The sequence below is a fragment of the Pseudochaenichthys georgianus genome, chromosome 24, assembly GCF_902827115.2.
Source record: "Pseudochaenichthys georgianus chromosome 24, fPseGeo1.2, whole genome shotgun sequence".
Taxonomy (NCBI): domain Eukaryota; kingdom Metazoa; phylum Chordata; class Actinopteri; order Perciformes; family Channichthyidae; genus Pseudochaenichthys; species Pseudochaenichthys georgianus.
In genome coordinates, this window is record NC_047526.1 from 7871855 (window position 1) to 7891147 (window position 19293).

Genomic DNA, 19293 nt, shown 5'->3' on the forward strand with positions numbered 1-19293 from the left:
GGAGCTGCTTCTTTGCAAGATGTGTGATCAAAAATATGTCATCAAGCTACCAGCTGGGGATTTTTGCCCTTTTACTTACTCTAAGCGACCGGTGGGATTTTTCACAGGGAAAAGCCATTTTAGAGACATGTCTGTCAGCGTTTTTGAGAAGCGCAGATAAGAGCCTCACACTGGTGTGAATGGAAAGGATTCTAGGAGGGGGGAGGCAGGAGGGCAGAAGGTGGGAGAGAAAGATGGTGGAGGAGAATGAGAGCATGACAAAAGCAGGATTTCTTCAAATTGGTTTCATTGTTATGTTTCTTTTCGATTAGATATATTGAAGTAAAGACCTATGTCATAGATTATATGTTAGGGGCATGGCAACAACTTATGGGAAGAGGTAATGGAAGTAGCTGATGTCCCTGACCACAGCAGCAGAGGAAAATGATTTTGTCTGAAAGTTTAATGTTGGGGAAAATGGGTGTTTCATATGCAGCTTTGGTTTATTGTACAGACAGATACTGAGAGACTGAATCTATCCAAACTGTGAGTAAGTTATGCATACTGTGCAGCTTTATGTCAAAACGTTTTGTATGCATTTCATTTGTTCATTCTAGATCTAGTAGTTTAATGTGTTGTCTAACGCTAAAATATAGTAACCTGTAACACAATTGAGTCGATAGTATATTAGCCCGCCATCGTCAAATCTCGTTTTTCTGTTGCCCGGTTAGCTGTTAATTATAAAATATCCAAAAGTTAGCTTGCAATTAACCCATAAAAGACTACTGGCATTCGTCCATGTAAGTAAACAGATGATGCATGACATACTCATCGGTAAAACTACAATAACAATGCACCAAAAATCTCACATATACATTACCACCAGGGCTGCCCCTTCCGACAGGCAGATCAGGTAGCGTAGACAGGTAGACAGGTAGACAGGTAGCGCCTCACCTCGCGGAGGGGGGGGCCTTATCTTGCGGAGGGCGGGGCCTCAACTTGTGGAGGGTGCTTCATTTTGCGGAGGGAGCCTCATCTGCGGCGAACTTACAGTTTCGCCGCTGCGAGGCTCCACTAGCACCCCCTCCCCCAGTCATTATGTTTATACATTCTTTTTACCAATTTTGCTCACTTGTAAGTACTGGAACTCACTGCTGAAAATCACTCAAACACATCACTGTGAAGTAGCTTGATACTGTCGCCTAGGGCTAACACATGATGCATCTGGCGCGTCTCACAAGACTTTAAAAGTGATATATAAATGCTGCCACTTAAGACACAGTGTGGAACTCTTAAATGGTTACTTTCCAGCTTTCTGACCTCAGTATAATCCAGCTGCAGGCGATGTTGAACTCGCCCTCTGTGTTCGTGTCACCAGAGCTCCTGTTGGCGCCCATACCCTCAAATGATGTCAACAAATTGAATCCTGGACATCTGCAGCTTCCCTCTGATTGAGTTTTGGCCTCTTATTAGTTTTCAGCCTCCCTGTCAGCACCCAGCGTGTGTAATGCTGCTATAGGAACTGCTGTGTGTGCGTAGGTGAAAGTCCCTGGTGTGTGTGATGTGGGCTGTGTACAACACCGTATGACTGCTGTGTGGCATTAATAATAGTGTGATGCATCACGGAAGATTCCTTCTGTCTAGTTCCATAAGAAAAGGAATCCCTCTAATAACATGTTTGCTATAAGGAAGCCAGTAGTTCCTTTGGATGTTGTTGATGATGTGTTAGCACCGAGGTTAAGCATGTGACAGCCAGCATGGTAGAGAACACATTACGGCTACACCTCAAGTCGGTTATTTTCATTTCCTCGCTCCTCGCTCCTCGGTCTCACCGGAAGTTGATTTGTCTGCGCCATCTTGAGTACCGTCCCATGGTGCTTATTTCTGCCGGAGGATCGAGGAGGGATAATGGAGGAGCGATAATGGAGGAACTACCAGACCATCCTCCGATGAAATCCTCAGACACTCGCCCCGCCCCGTTACTGTGTATCGCTCACTGATTGGACGAGGCAGTGCATGCACTGATCTCATGCTTCTTGACATGAGAGCAGTTTCCCAGCGGAGTGAAGAAAATACATGAAACTCACGAGAGTCACTCCTCAGTTTATACCGTGTTTTGTTTCAATTCATGCATCATTTAGCTACAAATATGTGATATGTCTGAACAACAAAGTGGTCAAAAATCATTTTATTCATTTATTGGAAACATTTTCATGATCGCTTTTTTCGTTTTACATTTTCATTTATTGTCATTTCCATTCAGTCAGTCATTAAGTGCTATTAAAATGTTAATTTGCTACATATCCAAACAAAGTGTGAAATCCAATGAATGTTAATCTAACTGGGTTTTGATAGATAACATCTCTTTTTCTTCTCTCAATTATTTTATTTCTATTGTGCACTCTAATCAATATTGATCCAACTAATGTTCGTTTATACATTTTAAGAATGGCGTTTATCTTTTTTGAGAATGAGTTCTTATTTTATTTAATGTATTTGGGTCTACAACAGATGATACAAATGTTTGTGTCAGTAAATGTGTACTAACAGAGGGTGTTTGTGAACACAACGGGGACAGAGCTGCTGTCAGACGATCAGCTGTGCGGCGTCATCACGAACGGACGTCGCTACACGTGACGCTCCGGAGGAAAGGACGTCCCATTGCTCTTAAAACTAATTTCCCTGCTTCTCGTGGTTTCCTTGCGTCTCTCCATGCTTCCCTGGTGGGAGGGACTAGTCGCAGGGAACAACGCAAGTGAGGGACGCAAGGAATCCATTTAACCGATCTGCCAAAGACAGCAGGTACACATCTGTAGGTGTTGGAAAATAGGCGTTACCATATTAACATAAGGAGAAGTGGTGGTGTTGAGATGCCACAACAGTGTTTGAACTTGCTTAATGTCCTTTTACCTGATTGGCTATCTAACACTGATGGTACAGTGCATAGAAAGTTAGAAAGATAGTTGTCTATTGGTATTTATTGCAGTTAGCATTCAATTGGCATTCAATTGGATTTACTTTGCTATAACCTGTGCACAATCTACCAAAGGAGACAGGAAAAGCTGCAACCGGAACAAAGCCTAGCTATTATATTGTTCTTGGGTGCGCTCCCATAATTGCAGGTTTAGTGCAGGTGGAAATTATGGCAATTTTCTCCCCTGCCGGAGTGGGAGATGATGCCGTGTTTCATGTCAAAGTTATTGTGTGGGGAGGTCGATAGGAGTCACCTTGTCAGTTACAGAAAGCTGAGGGCAGGATATCACGCTCTGCTATCCCCCCCGTCTCCCATCTCATCCCATTCACACACCGCTTCTAATTACTCCCCCGCCTATTCTCCCAATGTCTCTCTGTTTTCAGCCAAAACTGAGCTAACTGTCACTGCTCTGTCTCTCCTGTGGGTGTTCATTGATGTGTAACAGAACCTGAAGAGAGTGCCTCTTTCAGGAAGAGGAAAGTTGCGTTTAGGGTCGATTCCAATACATCTGGAATTCCTATTAAAATGTCGGTACCACGATTAAAACAAAACAGAAACATTGGATCCCATGAAACTTAACGTACACTCTTTTATTATTGTAATATACATTTGACATTGCTCTGGAAATGTCCCCCCACTAACAAAATTATTCATTGAAGTTTCTTGCCAAAAACACACTTTTACAAGACTATTGAACATACAGTATCATGATTGTTTTATAATTTACCTTTGCAGAATAGAGCGTTAATGCACAATGTTTCACGTCTGTAAAGAGGCCCTATTTTGCTTTTTGGGGTTGTCCATTTCCTGTAGTGTGTTATATAGGTTTTTATGCATGTAGATTGTCTGTGAAGTCTAAAATTCAATCCAATTGGACTCCTTTGTCTACTGCTGTAACATCACTATGTAACACTCACCCTTCTATTGGATAGGCCATATCTGACACATCTCTAAGTGGTTGACCAAACACAACACAGCCGGCCAGCTAACCAATCAGAGCAGACTGGGTTCTGGTTTCAGACAGAGGGTGAAAAGAGGTGCTGCAGCACAGGGAGTATGAGAAAAATAAAGACCTTTTTGAACATTAAAGTATATGGAGACAGGTCACATTAGAGACAGAGTAGAGTAACATAATATATATTTGTTGATTATTTTATAATTTACCTTTGATGAATACAGCATTCATGCACAATGTTTCACGTCTATGGAACTTCTGTATACAGACTGTTGACAGCTAACTTTACCTAACTCTCCAGCCAATTTTGTATTATCCAGGAAAACGATTGTGATCCATGGACGAGTCAAAGGTTAGTCGACTGCGTACCATCCCATTTTCTGTCTTCCCCAGGACAATGAGACACTGTTGGTCTCGAGCTATACCAGGTACTTCTAGATATTAGAGTAAGGAAGAAAACAAGTACTATCAGAAGTAGATGTTGTCTTATATCTCAACAATTTATTTCAAGATAAAACATGGATATTTGTGAAACAATAAATCTAAACAGAGTCGTGGCTTCGTGAACCCATCTCACCATATTGAGAATACATTTCTGAAATAGTAAAGGCATTATGACAGCTTCAACATGAACTCTCTGTAGGAGCAGAATCCTTATCGTACACGTTTGGAATTAACTGGAACGCTTACTGTGACCTCGGCCATGTTGGGTGATAACCCCAACATTAATATTTGACCTTGTTGAAGCTCTAATGAATAAATTGTAGTGGATTCTTGTAGCCAGGTTATAAAGTGGTAGAAGAAAAGAGGGTGGCGATAATGCCCTGTCCAATGACCACATTTGCAAGTCATGTTCAGGTGTCAAGATAGATACGTCCATGCAGGGCATTACTGCTGGGCTGCATGGCAACCGGATCACCTTCCTTATTTCACTTTAATCTAATTTAGGGATTACAATTTCAATAGATTTACATTATTTCCAGCCATCCTTGACTGTTCTTGCTCTTCACATCCTGGCAGTGTATCATTGCTCTATCCAAAAAAGGCTTTTAATTTACATCCACCATAAAAGATCACAGAAACCTTTTCTTGGAATGGGATTAATATAATCCCATTGCATGTAATCCGCCACTTTCCAAACCTGCGCAGGGTTTATACGAAAAGCAATATGAGATTATAATATTAATCTCTGTGTTTGATTTGGAGATAGGAGACAGCACTTGTACTTAGCTGGTGGAGAACGCAACACTAATGCACATTCTTCCTGTTGAATGAAAACCTAATAATGTATGTGTTTATTGATTTTAATGCTTTAAACCATGTTCATGTATGGGTCAAAATTCTACATGATGGTTTAGCCAATGTAACAGATAATGCATGTTTAAGCTGAATAATGTACATGTTGTAAAAGTTCAAGTTAATCATCTGAACCTTTTCTGGCATTAGGCAGGACAGATCAGCTGGTCAGCTTGAAGACTGGAGAGGCTTTTTTTCTGGAGCTCCGTAGGACCCGTGCACCTGACGGAGTCCCGCGGCGAGAGGGTGACCTTGGTCTGTCCCATCCACTGCACCAAGGAGATGATGTGACAGTCACATTGCCACGTGTTGTCATGGAGATGGAGCTTCTTCAGATCTGACACAAAATAAGGTAAATGATAAAGTAATTTGTATCTCTACTGGTATACATCACTACTTAGTTCCTGTAAAATGCTGATAAAAGGCAGAATGGTAGTCGTACCAGGAACAGGGGCGAACATGTTTGCGTCCAATGTCTTCAGGCGGTTCCCACTGAGAACCAGCCGAGAGAGCTTGGCCATGTTTTTGAACAAATCAGGGGGTATTTGTTCCAGCTCATTGTTCCTCAGGTAGAGTTCCTGGTTAAATATAAAGCACATTTGATTTTTTGTAGCACATAGTTTACCAACGAGCAAGAAGAAAAATGTGTGCAATGCAATCACAGTGAACTTATTAAGAATATTCAAGTGGTATAGGAATTCAAAATGTCACCAAATGATCTATTTAGACAGTATTTAGCAAGGAATATATATATATATATATATACTGTAAACAGATTCTATCTTAGTTTTTCTATTTGGTTTCTGTCCGTATATGAACCCAAGACACTGAGTTACCTGCAAATTGCCCAGGCCATCAAGAGTTGACGCGCTCAGTGTGGACAGAAGGTTGTTGTCCAACACCAGCATCTCAAGGGATGGCAGCGTTCTGAAAGCTCCATTCGGAACGTTCTTCAGACTGGATTTGGGGAGAGTTACATTTTGTTAATTAACATCAATACACTTTGCAATTAATCTAAATGTGTTACATTTCTGTTCCCTGGTTTCAAAACTGGGCCAAGCATTGAAAGGATATCCACATGTTCTCACTGCCTTTTAGAGATTCCTGAACAGACTATCCTCCCAAGAAGAACCACAACATCAGCAATTGACAACCTCTTGTTTTTGTAGTAATCATGACATAAAGAAAGAAAGAAATACGGAAGGATCCCAAGTTAGACAGATAACCCCAGACTGTAAACAAAAACACTGCTGTTGGTTTCCCATTGTCTAACGACTGTTGACACAGTTTGTTCTTACCGTAACTACCATAATCTCAGCTAAGTGATTATTTTCGTTGTTTATAAGATAAACGTTCCCAAACTTAAAGGTGGGGTATGTAATTTATTTCAGAAACACTTTTTGTTATATTCCATGGAATGCTCTTAACATCCCGATAGCAATGAATACATTACATGCAAAAATTCATCTGTGGAAGCCGTGGCGCTGTAAAAAGCACGACCAATCATTTTAGCCGGCCCGGCTAAAGTAACTGGATGGCCTACCTGCCTGTCAGCCTTCCATCTGTGCACAAACTTATCTTGTGCCCTCATTGGTCATGTGCGCGTTCGTGTGTGTTGGAGGAGGGGCTCTGTAAGGAAGTCTGAAGGAAGGGGCAGATTTTTTCCGGTTGTGTACTTTCAAATTCTAGCGCAATCGTCAATTATTACCCCAATAATTGACGATTCTGTAAAACCATAGTTTGATACAGAATTCTAGCATGGCTACAATATGGTTAGAAAAGGAAGTGAAAGATCATCAACGTGTGACATCCATAAATGCATATATAATGACCTGTTACTGTCTAGGTTGAGAAACATGAGCTTTCTGAGTCCATTGAAGGCCTTGGGAGATATCTTCTGGATGCGATTCATGGAAAGGTCAAGAACCTTGAGGGCGATCAGAGGCTTGAAAGCATTGGACGGGAGCGTTGTCAGCGCGTTGAGAGGAAGGTCTAAGTCTGACAAGTTCCTCATGCCAGCAAACATCTCAGGTTTAAGGACGGAAATCTGGTTCTGTCCCAGCATGAGAAAGCGGAGGTTCAGGAGGTCCTAAAAAAAGGGAACATTAGTCAAATCATTGGTTTGTGATTGCTTTACATAGTATCAAATCCTCTCCAACTCTTTACCTGGAATACCCTCTGTGGGATGTTGGTGATGTGGTTGGCGTAGAGATTGAGGAGCATCAGTCGATTGGCACCAGAGAAGGCTTTGGGGTGGATGGACTTGATGGTATTTTGTTCCAGGTTGATACTCTCAATATTTTGAATTGATTTCAGAGCATTAGCCTTCAGGTCAGTGATACCATTCTCACCTTTAGACAACAGTGAGAAAGTTGGATAGTTAATACATGTATTTATATAACATCCTCCAAACACATCTGTTTTCCAATAAAAACAGAACACAAACATAGAGAATAAAACGAACTACAAACCAGTAACTAAACATATAATACCACATACAAATGTGTTTTACCAAAGCAGTTATGACCCACATAATTTGTTTTACCTTTATTTAACCAGGATAGGTCTCATTGAGATTACAAATCGCTTTTTCAAGAGAGTCCTGGCCCAAGAATGGTAACAGCACAGTAACAGACAATTTTACAGTTACAGACAATTAAAAGAAAACACAGTCATACACCAAGTTTAGCCAAAGCATTTACAGACACAGCGGCCTGCTTTGAGTGTTTCTGATGAGACCAGCTCTCTGAGTTTCAGCTCAGTTTGAAGCAGATTCCAAGCTTGAGGGGCAGCGTAACTGAACGCCCTTTTCCCCAGTTCAGTACGGACCTTTGGTACAGTTAAAAAGGAAAAAGTTCTCGGAGCGAAGCCGATAGGATCCTATGCATGTTCTGTTTATGTACATCCTTAGATAAGGGGGAAGAGCACCAAGAATAGCCTTATATATATAAGGATGTGCCAATGTTTCAGTCTACGCGTGGTCAGGCAAGAGCATCCAACACGAGTGTATAGATTGCAGTGGTGCATCAAGGTTTTGAGGTGTGTGATGAATCTCAGTGCACCGTGGTAGATGGTATCCAGTGAGTGAAGGCACTGAGAAGATGCATTCATATAAACCACATCTCCATAATCCAGCACAGACAGAAAGGTTGCAGACACTCGTCTCTTTTTGGCCTCATAGGAAAAACAGGACTTGTTTCTAAAAAAAATGTAAAAAAAATGTAATCTTAATTTGTTAAAGAGTTCCCCAATGTGTGGTTTAAATGAAAGCAAATTGTCAATTATAATTCCAAGATACTTATACTGCAACACAGATTCAATCTCCAACCCCTGCAAGGTGGTGATAGGAGGAAGGTTCAAGATCTTGGGTTTTGCTTTCGAGAACATCATTAGCTTTGTCTTGGCAGCATTTAAAACAAGTTTCAAATCACTCATATTGGATTGTACAATGTTAAAAGCATTCTGGAGCTGACAAAGAGCCTGATTCGGGGTGGACGCAGAACAATAAATAACTGTATCATCGGCATGAAAGTGCAAGTTTGCATTCAAAACATTGTTATTAAGACTGTTAATGTAAATTATAAATAACAATGGTCCTAAAACAGATCCCTGTGGCACACCCTTGGATACCTGAAGAGATGTTGAAGTTAAGCCTTCTGCCCGCACACACTGTGATTTGCATGATAGATAGTTCTCGAACCAACAGACAGCCTTACTTGAAAGACCGATACTAACAAGTCCCGATGCATCAACCCGATGCATCGCTGGTTTAACAGTTTTTTAAAAACTGGATCAATAGGGATTGTAAGACAGTCAGATACCGATCAGTGCACAATTAAAAAAAAAAAGCCAGGAACTTTCCTTTAGGATGAGAAAAATAATTGGACCCATCAAGATCAACGATGTATAGTCCGGTTGCCAAGTTGAACAGGCTCCAATAGTTCAAGTAGCCGGTATTTCAACCCACTCTCTTCAGTCTGCGTACAAATGACACAACTTTACACATTGGAAATGCGCGCAATAGATATGCAGAAGTCCGATGTTGCGTGCATATGATATGCCACGTTTTGTCTGGTCGGGTAGACCGGAAGCTGTGTGGTTCATAAAAACATGTTCTTACTCAATACCAAGCAGAATACTGAAATCTGTATTATTTTTAATCTTTTTTTCCTTCTAATGTGTTATTCTTTTCTAAATAACACACTGTTATTTACTCAACAATAACACACAATTCTATAATCTCTGGCTTTTTAGCCGTTCCTCAGGGACTACATTTCAAAATAAAGTCACCGGAAACAGACGTAGGCCGATAAGGGACATTTCGAGCATCATTGCGATACACACCACACACCCACTGAACTGATTACCCAAGATCCTCACGATGGGATATGGTGTTAATGCGATATGAAATCCAAAAAACATTTTAAAAATAATACTTTATTCCGAGTGTGCTTTCTTTTCTCTTTGAAAGTCATCACATAACGACATTGTAATACACAGTTCGGCTGCATTAAATATTACATATCTGCCGTAGTTATTTATTTATAGATCCCTGATTAGAAGACTTCTGGACAAACTGGAAGAACTGCCACCGAAACTGAATACATGACGTGGATCATAAATATATCAGCAATTAAACAACATCTTCAATTTCTCTTCACACAATACGTCTCCTTGCAGTATCAACACCAATTCGGCTGACTTTTATATTTGATCCAATTGGTAGATAGGTTATATTTACACCATAACGGTACACAGCTTATAGAAAAGGACTTTAAAGATATTACTGATTTTCTTTGAATATAAGAATGTAAATACTGAGTTGAGAGAATAGTCAGGGGTTTTGGGTGATGGGAGACACATCTATGGAATCAGAATTTCAATAGCTTACCCTTAAATGACGGATATACCTTTATACCGTGATGTTTTACAAATAAGATATTAATGTGTAGAAGTAAAACATGTGAAATAGTGTAAAATTATGTGAAAACATGAATAAAACTACACATCTTCAGACATTATAAATACATAAGTGTCCTACAATAATAATAAGTTATTATTAGTATGCTGTGTGTAACTTGTGTGCACCGCCTACTAGTGGTTAAAGCACGTTATTTAATTATTTTTGTTGAATAATGATATATTTGATGAAACAAATATTAAGAGAACATACAAAATAGGGGGAAAGTAGACCGGACAAAAAGAAGTGGTGCAGGCACGAAACGTGGCGTTTCATATGCATGCAAAACTCGGCCTCAGAACTCAATGGGAATGGTTAGTGTATCATATGCACGCAAAATCGGACCTCTGCATATCTATTGCACGCATTTCCAATGTGTAAAGTCGTGTCATTTGTACGCAGACTGAAGAGAGTGGGTTGGGTATTTCCACCGTTAAGTCACACTACTACATTTAGGATTTGAGATGTAGCAGTTGAAAATTTGAAAGTGTCCGCCAGACAACTTAGATGTAATCACTCAATCATACAGACATACGGACACAGAACGAGTTGGGTGGGCATGGACGAATTCAGGTACTAAGTGCTTGACAATTAAAAATATTTGGGGTATGATTTAATTAACCAAATGGCATTCACCTAGTTTGAGGATCCAGGCATCAGGGGGTAGTTGGGAGGGGAAAGCTTGAAGCCCCCTCTTGTGACAGTTGACCTCTGACTTTTCTGGACCCGACTTCCTGGAGCATTTGCAGACATCAGGACAGCAGTCAGCAGCCTGCATCATCCATAGGATCAGCATTAACCATGCCAAGTGCATCCTGGTGTACCCTGCAGGTTGGAGGTAAATTATTTAGAGAGAGGTCCAGAGAAAGTGATACACTTGTGATTGCATTGACATTGAGAAAGCAGTTAGTTTGATATTTCAACCAGGTTTTAAAAGCAAACGTATACACATTCAGAGGAAATAGAGCCCTGATCCTCTGCAGCAGTCCTGCTGTAGATGTTGAGAGATGTGGACAGAGTGATGCAATTGCTCACATGTCAAGAGACGCTAGTAAAATACAGGAAGTAAATAGCGTGCTCCTTTGCAGGAGATCAGGGCTGTTAGGGAAACTCCCAACCCTATTATTCGTGTTTAGGTTAGGTTAGGAAATTGATGGTGTTTTATACAAATGTCTTTTTTTCCCAAAACTATTATAGAGAGACCACTGCCAAATATGATTAAGATGGACTTCTATTAATCCCTCGTGGGGAAATTGTTTCTCTGCATTTGACCCATCCTAGTGTTAGGAGCAGTGTGCTGCCATTTTGAACGGCGCCCGGGGAGCAGTGTGGGGAACGGTGCCTTGCTCAGGGACACCTCGGTAGCACTTGGTCTTGCAGGGACTTGAACTGGTGACCTTCCAGTTGCCAAGCCAAGTCCCTATCGACTTCGCCACCACCACCACCGCCCACAATATGTTCTGTATTTACCCGGTATCTCTATATAATTCTTGCTGGAATAGTACAGGATGTTTGTTAAATGTTGTACAAGAGTGATTGCTGCCAACATCTACGGTACAAAAATCCCCAAATTGTTCAACCTTATTTCAGTCAGTGTTGGGAAAGTTCACTTTCTACATGAACTAGTTCAGTTCACAGTTCACATATTTTAAAATGAACTAGTTCAGTTCATAGTTCATAATTCAACATTTTGAACTAAAGTTCATGGTTTCAAAAATGAACTAATTTATAGTTCATAGTTCTTTTTTCAATACGTTGCTGCGAGCTATTATTTGTCTCCTGTACGATGTTAATGGGCCATTTCAATTTTTACAATATCCTCAGAGGGCCGTACAAGCTATTGACCTCTGCTTAAAAAAACTAAAATCACAGCTCATTCATTTCATTCTGTGCAAAGAAAAAGCAACCTCTTAATCCAGATATCTCACCATGACTCGCGTATGCATGCACGTGCAGGGTGTGGCGTGACCACCTAAACAGAAAGATAATTTATGGACACAAGATGTGTGCAAATGTATTTAGTTTCCTATCCATGTGAACATGGTTTAAGTGGGGGGGACCTAACCTCCTCTAGGGGGGTCCGGGGGGCATGCTCCCCTGGCAAGATGTGTTGCACTTTGAGAGCAACATTAGGAGATCTATGGACACATCTCTCAACACCCAAACACAACTGTAAGCAGATTTTCTTTTAATTTATGGATATTTGACAAATCACTCCCCTTTCAAACTGTATTCTTCTTTATTAATAACTGTCTTATAGTATTTTATACCTGTTTACTTTATTCTCTTATTTTTTTTATAACTATAATGATCATATAAAGATGTGCCTTTACCTCACTGGTTGTAGACAAAGCTTCTTATATTCGTTAGCATAGCTAGCTAACCAGATGCTAATGACAACAACACAGTTATTATAGTATGACAGATGAGCAGATCGCCACTGGGCTTTCAACTAAAGACACAGACACGCAGAAACTGTGGCATGTGTACGGACTTATCGGTACTGCAATTTCTGAAGTGCTGGAGTGGCGTTCTGGTGCTCTCCGTCAGAACTGCACCCCTGTCAGTCGAGACATATACCACGTGATGACACGTTAGGCTCGTGTTGTGTTCAAGGACCCTGACCTTGGCCAGGAAAAACAGGTACTCGCTTGTTTAATTTTTTTGCGGTCTAGATTTCTTTAATTTTTTTATTTTTTGCGTGTGTTTATAAATTACCTCGAGGGCCGTACCAAATTGTCTCGCGGGCCGTATACGGCCGGAGGTTCCCCACCCCTGCCGTAGAGTCTCACTCTGAGCGAGTGCTGCTGCAGCTGCTCTCGGCTTCGTCCATACTAATTAATTCATTCATTCAATGCTCGCCGGTTCCGCGGTTCCACATTGTTTGTTGTGAGGAGTCTGATATATTTAGTATATTTATATTTTAGTGCGACAGCCAGGGGTGACAGGCGCGTACGCGTCACAGGCAGCTTGCTGTTGCCAGATTGGGTGGTTTTCCGCATTATTTTGAAGCCTGTTTACGGTGTGTTTTAACTGGGTTTTCGGCTGAAAGGCATATGAAATCTGGCACACTTTTGAACGCCGTTATAATACAGTGCTGAGAATGAACGCACGTTTGAACGCCGTTATACAGCGCTGAGAATGAACGCGTTCTCAATTACGTTCATCTAGCGGAAATACAGTACGTTCAGTTCACGTTCGCCCAAAATATGAACGCGTTCATGAACGATCGTTCATTGAACGCGTTCAGGTACATCACTGATTTCAGTATAGTATATTAGATTAAATATAAGTTATTTTTTAATTATTATTAATTCCTTGTATGTTTACTACTTAATTGTAGTGCCTTTTATTCTCAAACCAATTCAAGAATTTATGAATCTCAAAAGTTTTATTGGCAATAATTATCTTTTTTTTTTAATAACAGTTTTTAAAAATTATTTTCTATAGCAAAAAAAAGGTGTGCACATTGTTATTGTTGTTATTATTATTATTATGCCATATTCAAACTTTAACTCCAAAAGATATGTGTCAAACGGCTGTGCAAAACATTTATGAAAAAATATCTCATGCAGAGCAGTATTTAAAAGTTTTTCTCTGTAACAAAGGTAAGTTATGTCTCCATAAATGATTTAAATTCATGCAAGTAGAACTAACAGAAAACCGTCTAAAGTACTTACGTAACAACATATTTCTCAAATTCTTTAAAAAATAAATAGGGATGTGGAAAAATGTTAAATTAATCTGCAACTAACCCTGTTTTAAAGGTGTGCACAGATCGTACTGGGATACATTAAAAGAAAAAAAAGGAACAAACCAATGGACCATGCATTGCAATAAAGTCAAAACATTATTCCATTGAAACTCTGATTTAAAAATTAAGATAGATGGTAGATTTAACGTGGTCTTCTTACTGGGTTCCACTTACCTACACATGCTGCCATCACACCTTCTTAACAACACTTGGTTCCCCCAATGGCTGTATTTTCACCTCTCAAACAGACTGAAATATTTTCCTGGAGGTTTACAATGTTAACAAATGAATAATTCAACATCAGAGGGAGCTTGTCCTGTGTTCTGAATCAGATGGATGTAAGAATGCAGCATATGGGTCTCTCTCACCTGAAAACCTACCCTTACCCGTGTATCAGTGTGGGAACAGCTAGCAGAAAGTGAAAGCAGGGTGTGAAACTCCTGCAATGTCACAGAGCCCAGAGAAATGTGGCAACCACAGATTATGGCATCAATCCATGTAATGCTGCCAAGTCTACTGTGTGTGTGTGTGTGTGTGTGTTGTGTGTGTGTGTGTGTGTGTGTGTGTGTGTGTGTGTGTGTGTGTGTGTGTGTGTGTGTGTGTGTGTGTGTGTGTGTGTGTGTGTGTGTGTGTGTGTGTGTGTGTGTGTGTGGTGTGTGTGTGTGTGTGTGTGTGTGTGTGTGTGTGTGTGTGTGTGTGTGTGTGTGGGTGGGACCAGTGCCAGCAGCAGGGACCATGTTGTTAGCATCTGGTTAGCTAGCTGCACTAACGGACATACGGAGCTGTTTGTTCCACAACAAGCTGGAGGAGAGACCGAGAGGCGCTAAACAAGGACTCTCTGAGTGTTTAGATAGTTCACATTAGTCTAAGTTATCTCAGTGGGTCTCAAACGGTTTGGTCACAAATTATTCAAAAGATTATTTCCGCGGCACACCTTCATATGATCATTATAGTTATAAAACAAATAAGAGAATAAAGGAAAAACAGTTATGAAATACTATATGGCAGTAAAACAAGAATACAGTTTGAGTGATTTGTAAAATATCCATAAAGAAAAAGAACATCTGCTTACAGTTCTGTTTCATCTGGGTGTTGAGATGTGTATCCATAGATCTCTTAATGTTGCTCTCAAAGTGCACCAGATTGATGCTTTCAACTTCAATATTTAAAAAAAATCTTCCCGGAAGAGCATCCCCCTGGACCCCCTAGAGGAGATGAGGTCCGCTCGCCACTCGTAAAAAATAGCACTTTACCCCTGCCTATATGCCGTGAGCTGATTATCGAGCCTTCATTGTAACAGTCGCGGGTGTACTGTGTGTTTGCGTGTGGGGAGTGCTTTTGTGCGTGCTCTATAGTGCCCGTAATAGTGTTCACTGGAGTCCAGCACCTCAGCACCCCCACTCAAAATACCTTCCCGCGCCTCTGGTGAAGTCACTCGCAGGTGACGCATATAAATGTCGCAAATTGACAGACCTTTTTGGCAGCAGCTCTGCTACAAGCACTATCAGCAGCATCTTAGAACAAGTGCAAGATGAGGGCGCAAGTTCAGATATACAGCCAGCCTCCTGCGTTCATGATGAGGGACAGAGTTGAGCTGGTGGAAGAACCAGCTCAACTGGCCCATACAAGTGCAGCAGGGCGAGAATTATCCCTTGAACTCAATGGCGTTTTCTCCTGGACGCCAAGGGAAGCCAGGCTTCCCCTGTTTTTTTGGATTGTAGTTATAATTTTAATAAATAAATAAAAACACTTCGTTTAGTTTCGGTAATTATTCTGCCGGCCCAAATCTCCCCGATTCTCATTGAGTATTTTACAAAGAGTGAAACAGCGCCCCTCTAGATGTTATGGTGAAACAGTAGATTGCACACTCTGTTGCGAGAGGAGGCTAGCCGAAATTGGCTTCCTTTGGTGAAAACAAATCGAGAGATTGACCAATCAGATGAGGCTCACGTCATGCCTCACACTCCAATCAAATCGCATCAACTTCAGTTCGTGCTGTAACTGTCATCACCGCCCTTAAAAAGTAGCAAGCAACTGAAGTATCTGGCCGTGCAACACTCAGTGTCACATAGGGCCTACTGTATGCAGAAGTATTATTTTAAGCAACACATTAAGTTGACGAAACACTCGAGACAAATGTAATTAAAGTCAGATCGTGTTTTAGACGGGGCAGTGATATCATAAACACTTTTTCTTTTGCCAGCTGTATTCACCTTGCAGGTGCAGCTCTGTGGCTTTGATCCTGGATCAAGTGTTTAAGTCATGGATGTTTAAAGTTTAACTTCTTCATTTTTGACTAGTATTAAAGTTCACTTTTCATTCAGGAAGTATGACGCTGCGCTGTCAGTGCGCTTCTCCATGTTTGTGATTGGTCGAATGCTCCAGATACCACCCCTTTCATGTGAACGCGCACCTAACTAGATAGGACACGGCTGGCTTGAGCGATCCACTTGATAACCAGTGTCGTAGTACAGTTTAGCGAGAGCGCGTATGTTTTGGATTAGGCCAACCGGCTAACTGAAACATATCCAGGTTAGGTTGAACCAGCTTTGTAGTATAGGCCCCCGGTCCTCCCAATGGCCAGTCAGGGCCTGCTGGTGAGCGTGGAAGTGTGGTCTGCAGCAAGCGGGCGGCAGGAGCGGGGCTGTCAGCATCAGCTTGTAGATGGTATTTTAAACTCGATGCGCTCTGAAACTACGGGGTGGCTGAGGACAAAAAATGCACATGCGTTAATGCGTTATTAACGCGTTAACTTGACAGTCCTAATAATAAGTAATGCTAACTAACATGCTCGTTAACTAGCTAGGTAGCTAACTTGACTATGTTCCATGCACAACATGTATATTACCCGATATGTTTGATCCAGCGACTCCTGGTCCTTTCAACAGACGGGAAGCGATAGAACGAGCAAGAGGTATGATTACTGTTGTGATTACATGGGTCATTCCAGAATTACTACTACAGGCATTTTTTTTTAAGCTTGTAAAGGGAAGAACACAGCTCGCCTCTCACTCACCACTCTGCTCTTCCACAGAGCCGCTTCCCCTCCCTCCGCTGACATTATGAATGTAAGACATAGTAATCATAGATAACACGGCAGGGTCCGTTACAGTTTGTTTTCATCTGATTTCAAATAAACAAAGTCTTGGCTTTCAGAATATTAAACTTGTTTCGTTTATTCAGATGATAAATACAGCTTTGAAGCTTTTAACGGCATTTGACCCATCCTAGTGTTAGGAGCAGTGGGCTGCCATTATGTACGGCGCCCGGGGAGCAGTGTAGGGAACGGTGCCTTACTCAGGGACACCTCGGTAGCACTTGGTCTTTCCGGGACTTGAACTGGTGACCTTCCAGTTGCCAAGCCAAGTCCCTAAGGACTTCAGAAACAATTATCTTACAGTTGCCTTGAAGTGAATATAGTAATATTTTGTAATGTATTATCATAGGTTTTGCAGTGTTTAAATGCAGTTGCAAGTCCCATTATAGAATTCAACAGTCTCTATTAAATGTGATCAACTTTACGACAATACAGGCGGTCCTAGATCTCTAATTTTGACATTTTATTGTACATTTTTTGAAATCGCTAAACAAAGGCATGGAACCACAATCTGCCTATACATACTATTTGTGTAATAACTACAGAAAAGATAATGTTATTTTTTTGCCGTTTTTGTCATTACAGATTTTTCTGCAGCTCCCACAGCCATAGCAGCTCTGAAGCGCAGAAACCTTGATAACAATGCCTTAAAAATAAGGCTAGATGCTTCAAAGGAAATATTATTAACTGTTGAAAGCGAAAGGGACTATCTGAGGATACAGCTGGCTGAGGGTAAGCAAATCGATAATGATTAAATAATTACTTATTGGCATCTGATAGCTTTTGAGAAAGAAAAAAAAAACAGGCACATACACCAAGCCCTACAACATTTCTCATCACAGTCCATGAGGCACATGCTTGCAGATGACTAGTTGCATCAGCAATTCAGTCATTTCACTGCAAACATATCATGACAAGCATATAGGACGGACAGCACCAAATGGTGGGGTAGAGCTTGACAGATCAGGCTCCAGCTCACTTATCAACCGACAGTAGAGGGTTGGATTGAGAGGCAAAGAACAGTCACTTGTTAAAATATGTTGAGTCCGTTTGTTCAGGGGAAACTTGGAACAGGCATATCACATGCCCCGTTTGAACTAGAGTCATGAAAATTATCTCACATATTCCATAAATCCTAAAGAACAAATATGTTCACTTACCTAACATTTCAGGTCACGATATTTTTCACTATTTCAAATTTAGTGAAAAACAATATATGAATTTTCACCAATCTGCGTGAAACTCTGAACACCCAATATAAGGTTTAAAGATTATTGTAAATGTTCTGACCCTTAGTGGTAACAATAGTTATGTTTTAATCCTCTGTTTCAATGGCCCTTCTAAACATGGCATCAGTTAAGGCGCCAGTTACTTCTGAAGGTGACCAAATAGGGGCAGGCAACTCCTCATCCTCCTCCAATTCCTCATCCTCTTCGTCAGACAGAGGGAAGAAGAGGAAGAAGAACAAGAAAAACAAAGACGGCAAGAAAAAAAGCGAAGAAGACAAAAGGAAAGACTGCAAAGAGAGGTACGTTGGTCACCTACACAGTGTCTGACTTTGGAAGTAAGGAGGTAGGACTACAATGAATTATGTGACAGACTGAACATTGCTCAGTGTAGAGAAGGAACAGCTAGTGAACAGGGCTAACCTGCATCAGCAGGTGCTGTCAGACTGTTTGTGTTCATACTGAAAACACTAAACTCAAAAACGGATTTGCATGCACTTAAAGTACATTTAACTTAATTAGTGGAGGAGTGTCGCTACATGCCTTAGCGTGTTATCAACAAGGGGATCATTAAGGGAAATAATGCAGTCTGGTGGTGAAGTACAGTCGTACAATGTATTTTACAGCTCAATAAATACTTTTAGTATGCATTAAGTCAGGGGTGGGGAACCTTTTTCCTCTCAAGGGCCATTTCAATTTTTACAACATCCTTCGAGGGCCGTACAAATTATTGAACTCAACGTCTGCTTAAAAAACTAAAATCACAGCCCATTGATTTTGCCTTTCTTTGATGCTGTGCAAAGAAAAAGCAACCTCTTAATCCAGATATTTGACCATGACCCGCGCATGCATGCACCGTGGCATGACCACCAAAACAGAAATATATGGACACAAGATGTGTGCAAATGTATTTAGTTTCATATCCATGTGGACATGATTTAAGTGTGGGGGGGGGGGGGATCTAATCTCATCTAGGGGGGTTTGGGGGCATGCACCACCAGGAAGATTTGTTTTGAATGTTGAAGTTAAAAGCATCAATCTGGTGCATTTTG

General features: G+C 40.9%; 1 protein-coding gene across 1 annotated transcript; it reads right to left on the reverse strand.

The window, feature by feature from the left end:
• Positions 1-3546: 3546 nt before the first annotated feature.
• Positions 3547-14360, reverse strand: LOC117440066 (leucine-rich repeat-containing protein 15). Its single transcript, XM_034076289.2, has 8 exons — positions 14287-14360; positions 14093-14180; positions 10801-10989; positions 7371-7555; positions 7037-7293; positions 6041-6161; positions 5647-5782; positions 3547-5541 (listed from the first exon to the last, which is right to left on the reverse strand). The coding sequence occupies exons 2-8, from the start codon at positions 14106-14108 to the stop codon at positions 5351-5353; spliced, it is 1095 nt and encodes a 364-aa protein (XP_033932180.1). The 5' UTR covers positions 14109-14180; positions 14287-14360; the 3' UTR covers positions 3547-5350.
• Between the last annotated feature and the right edge of the window lie 4933 nt (positions 14361-19293).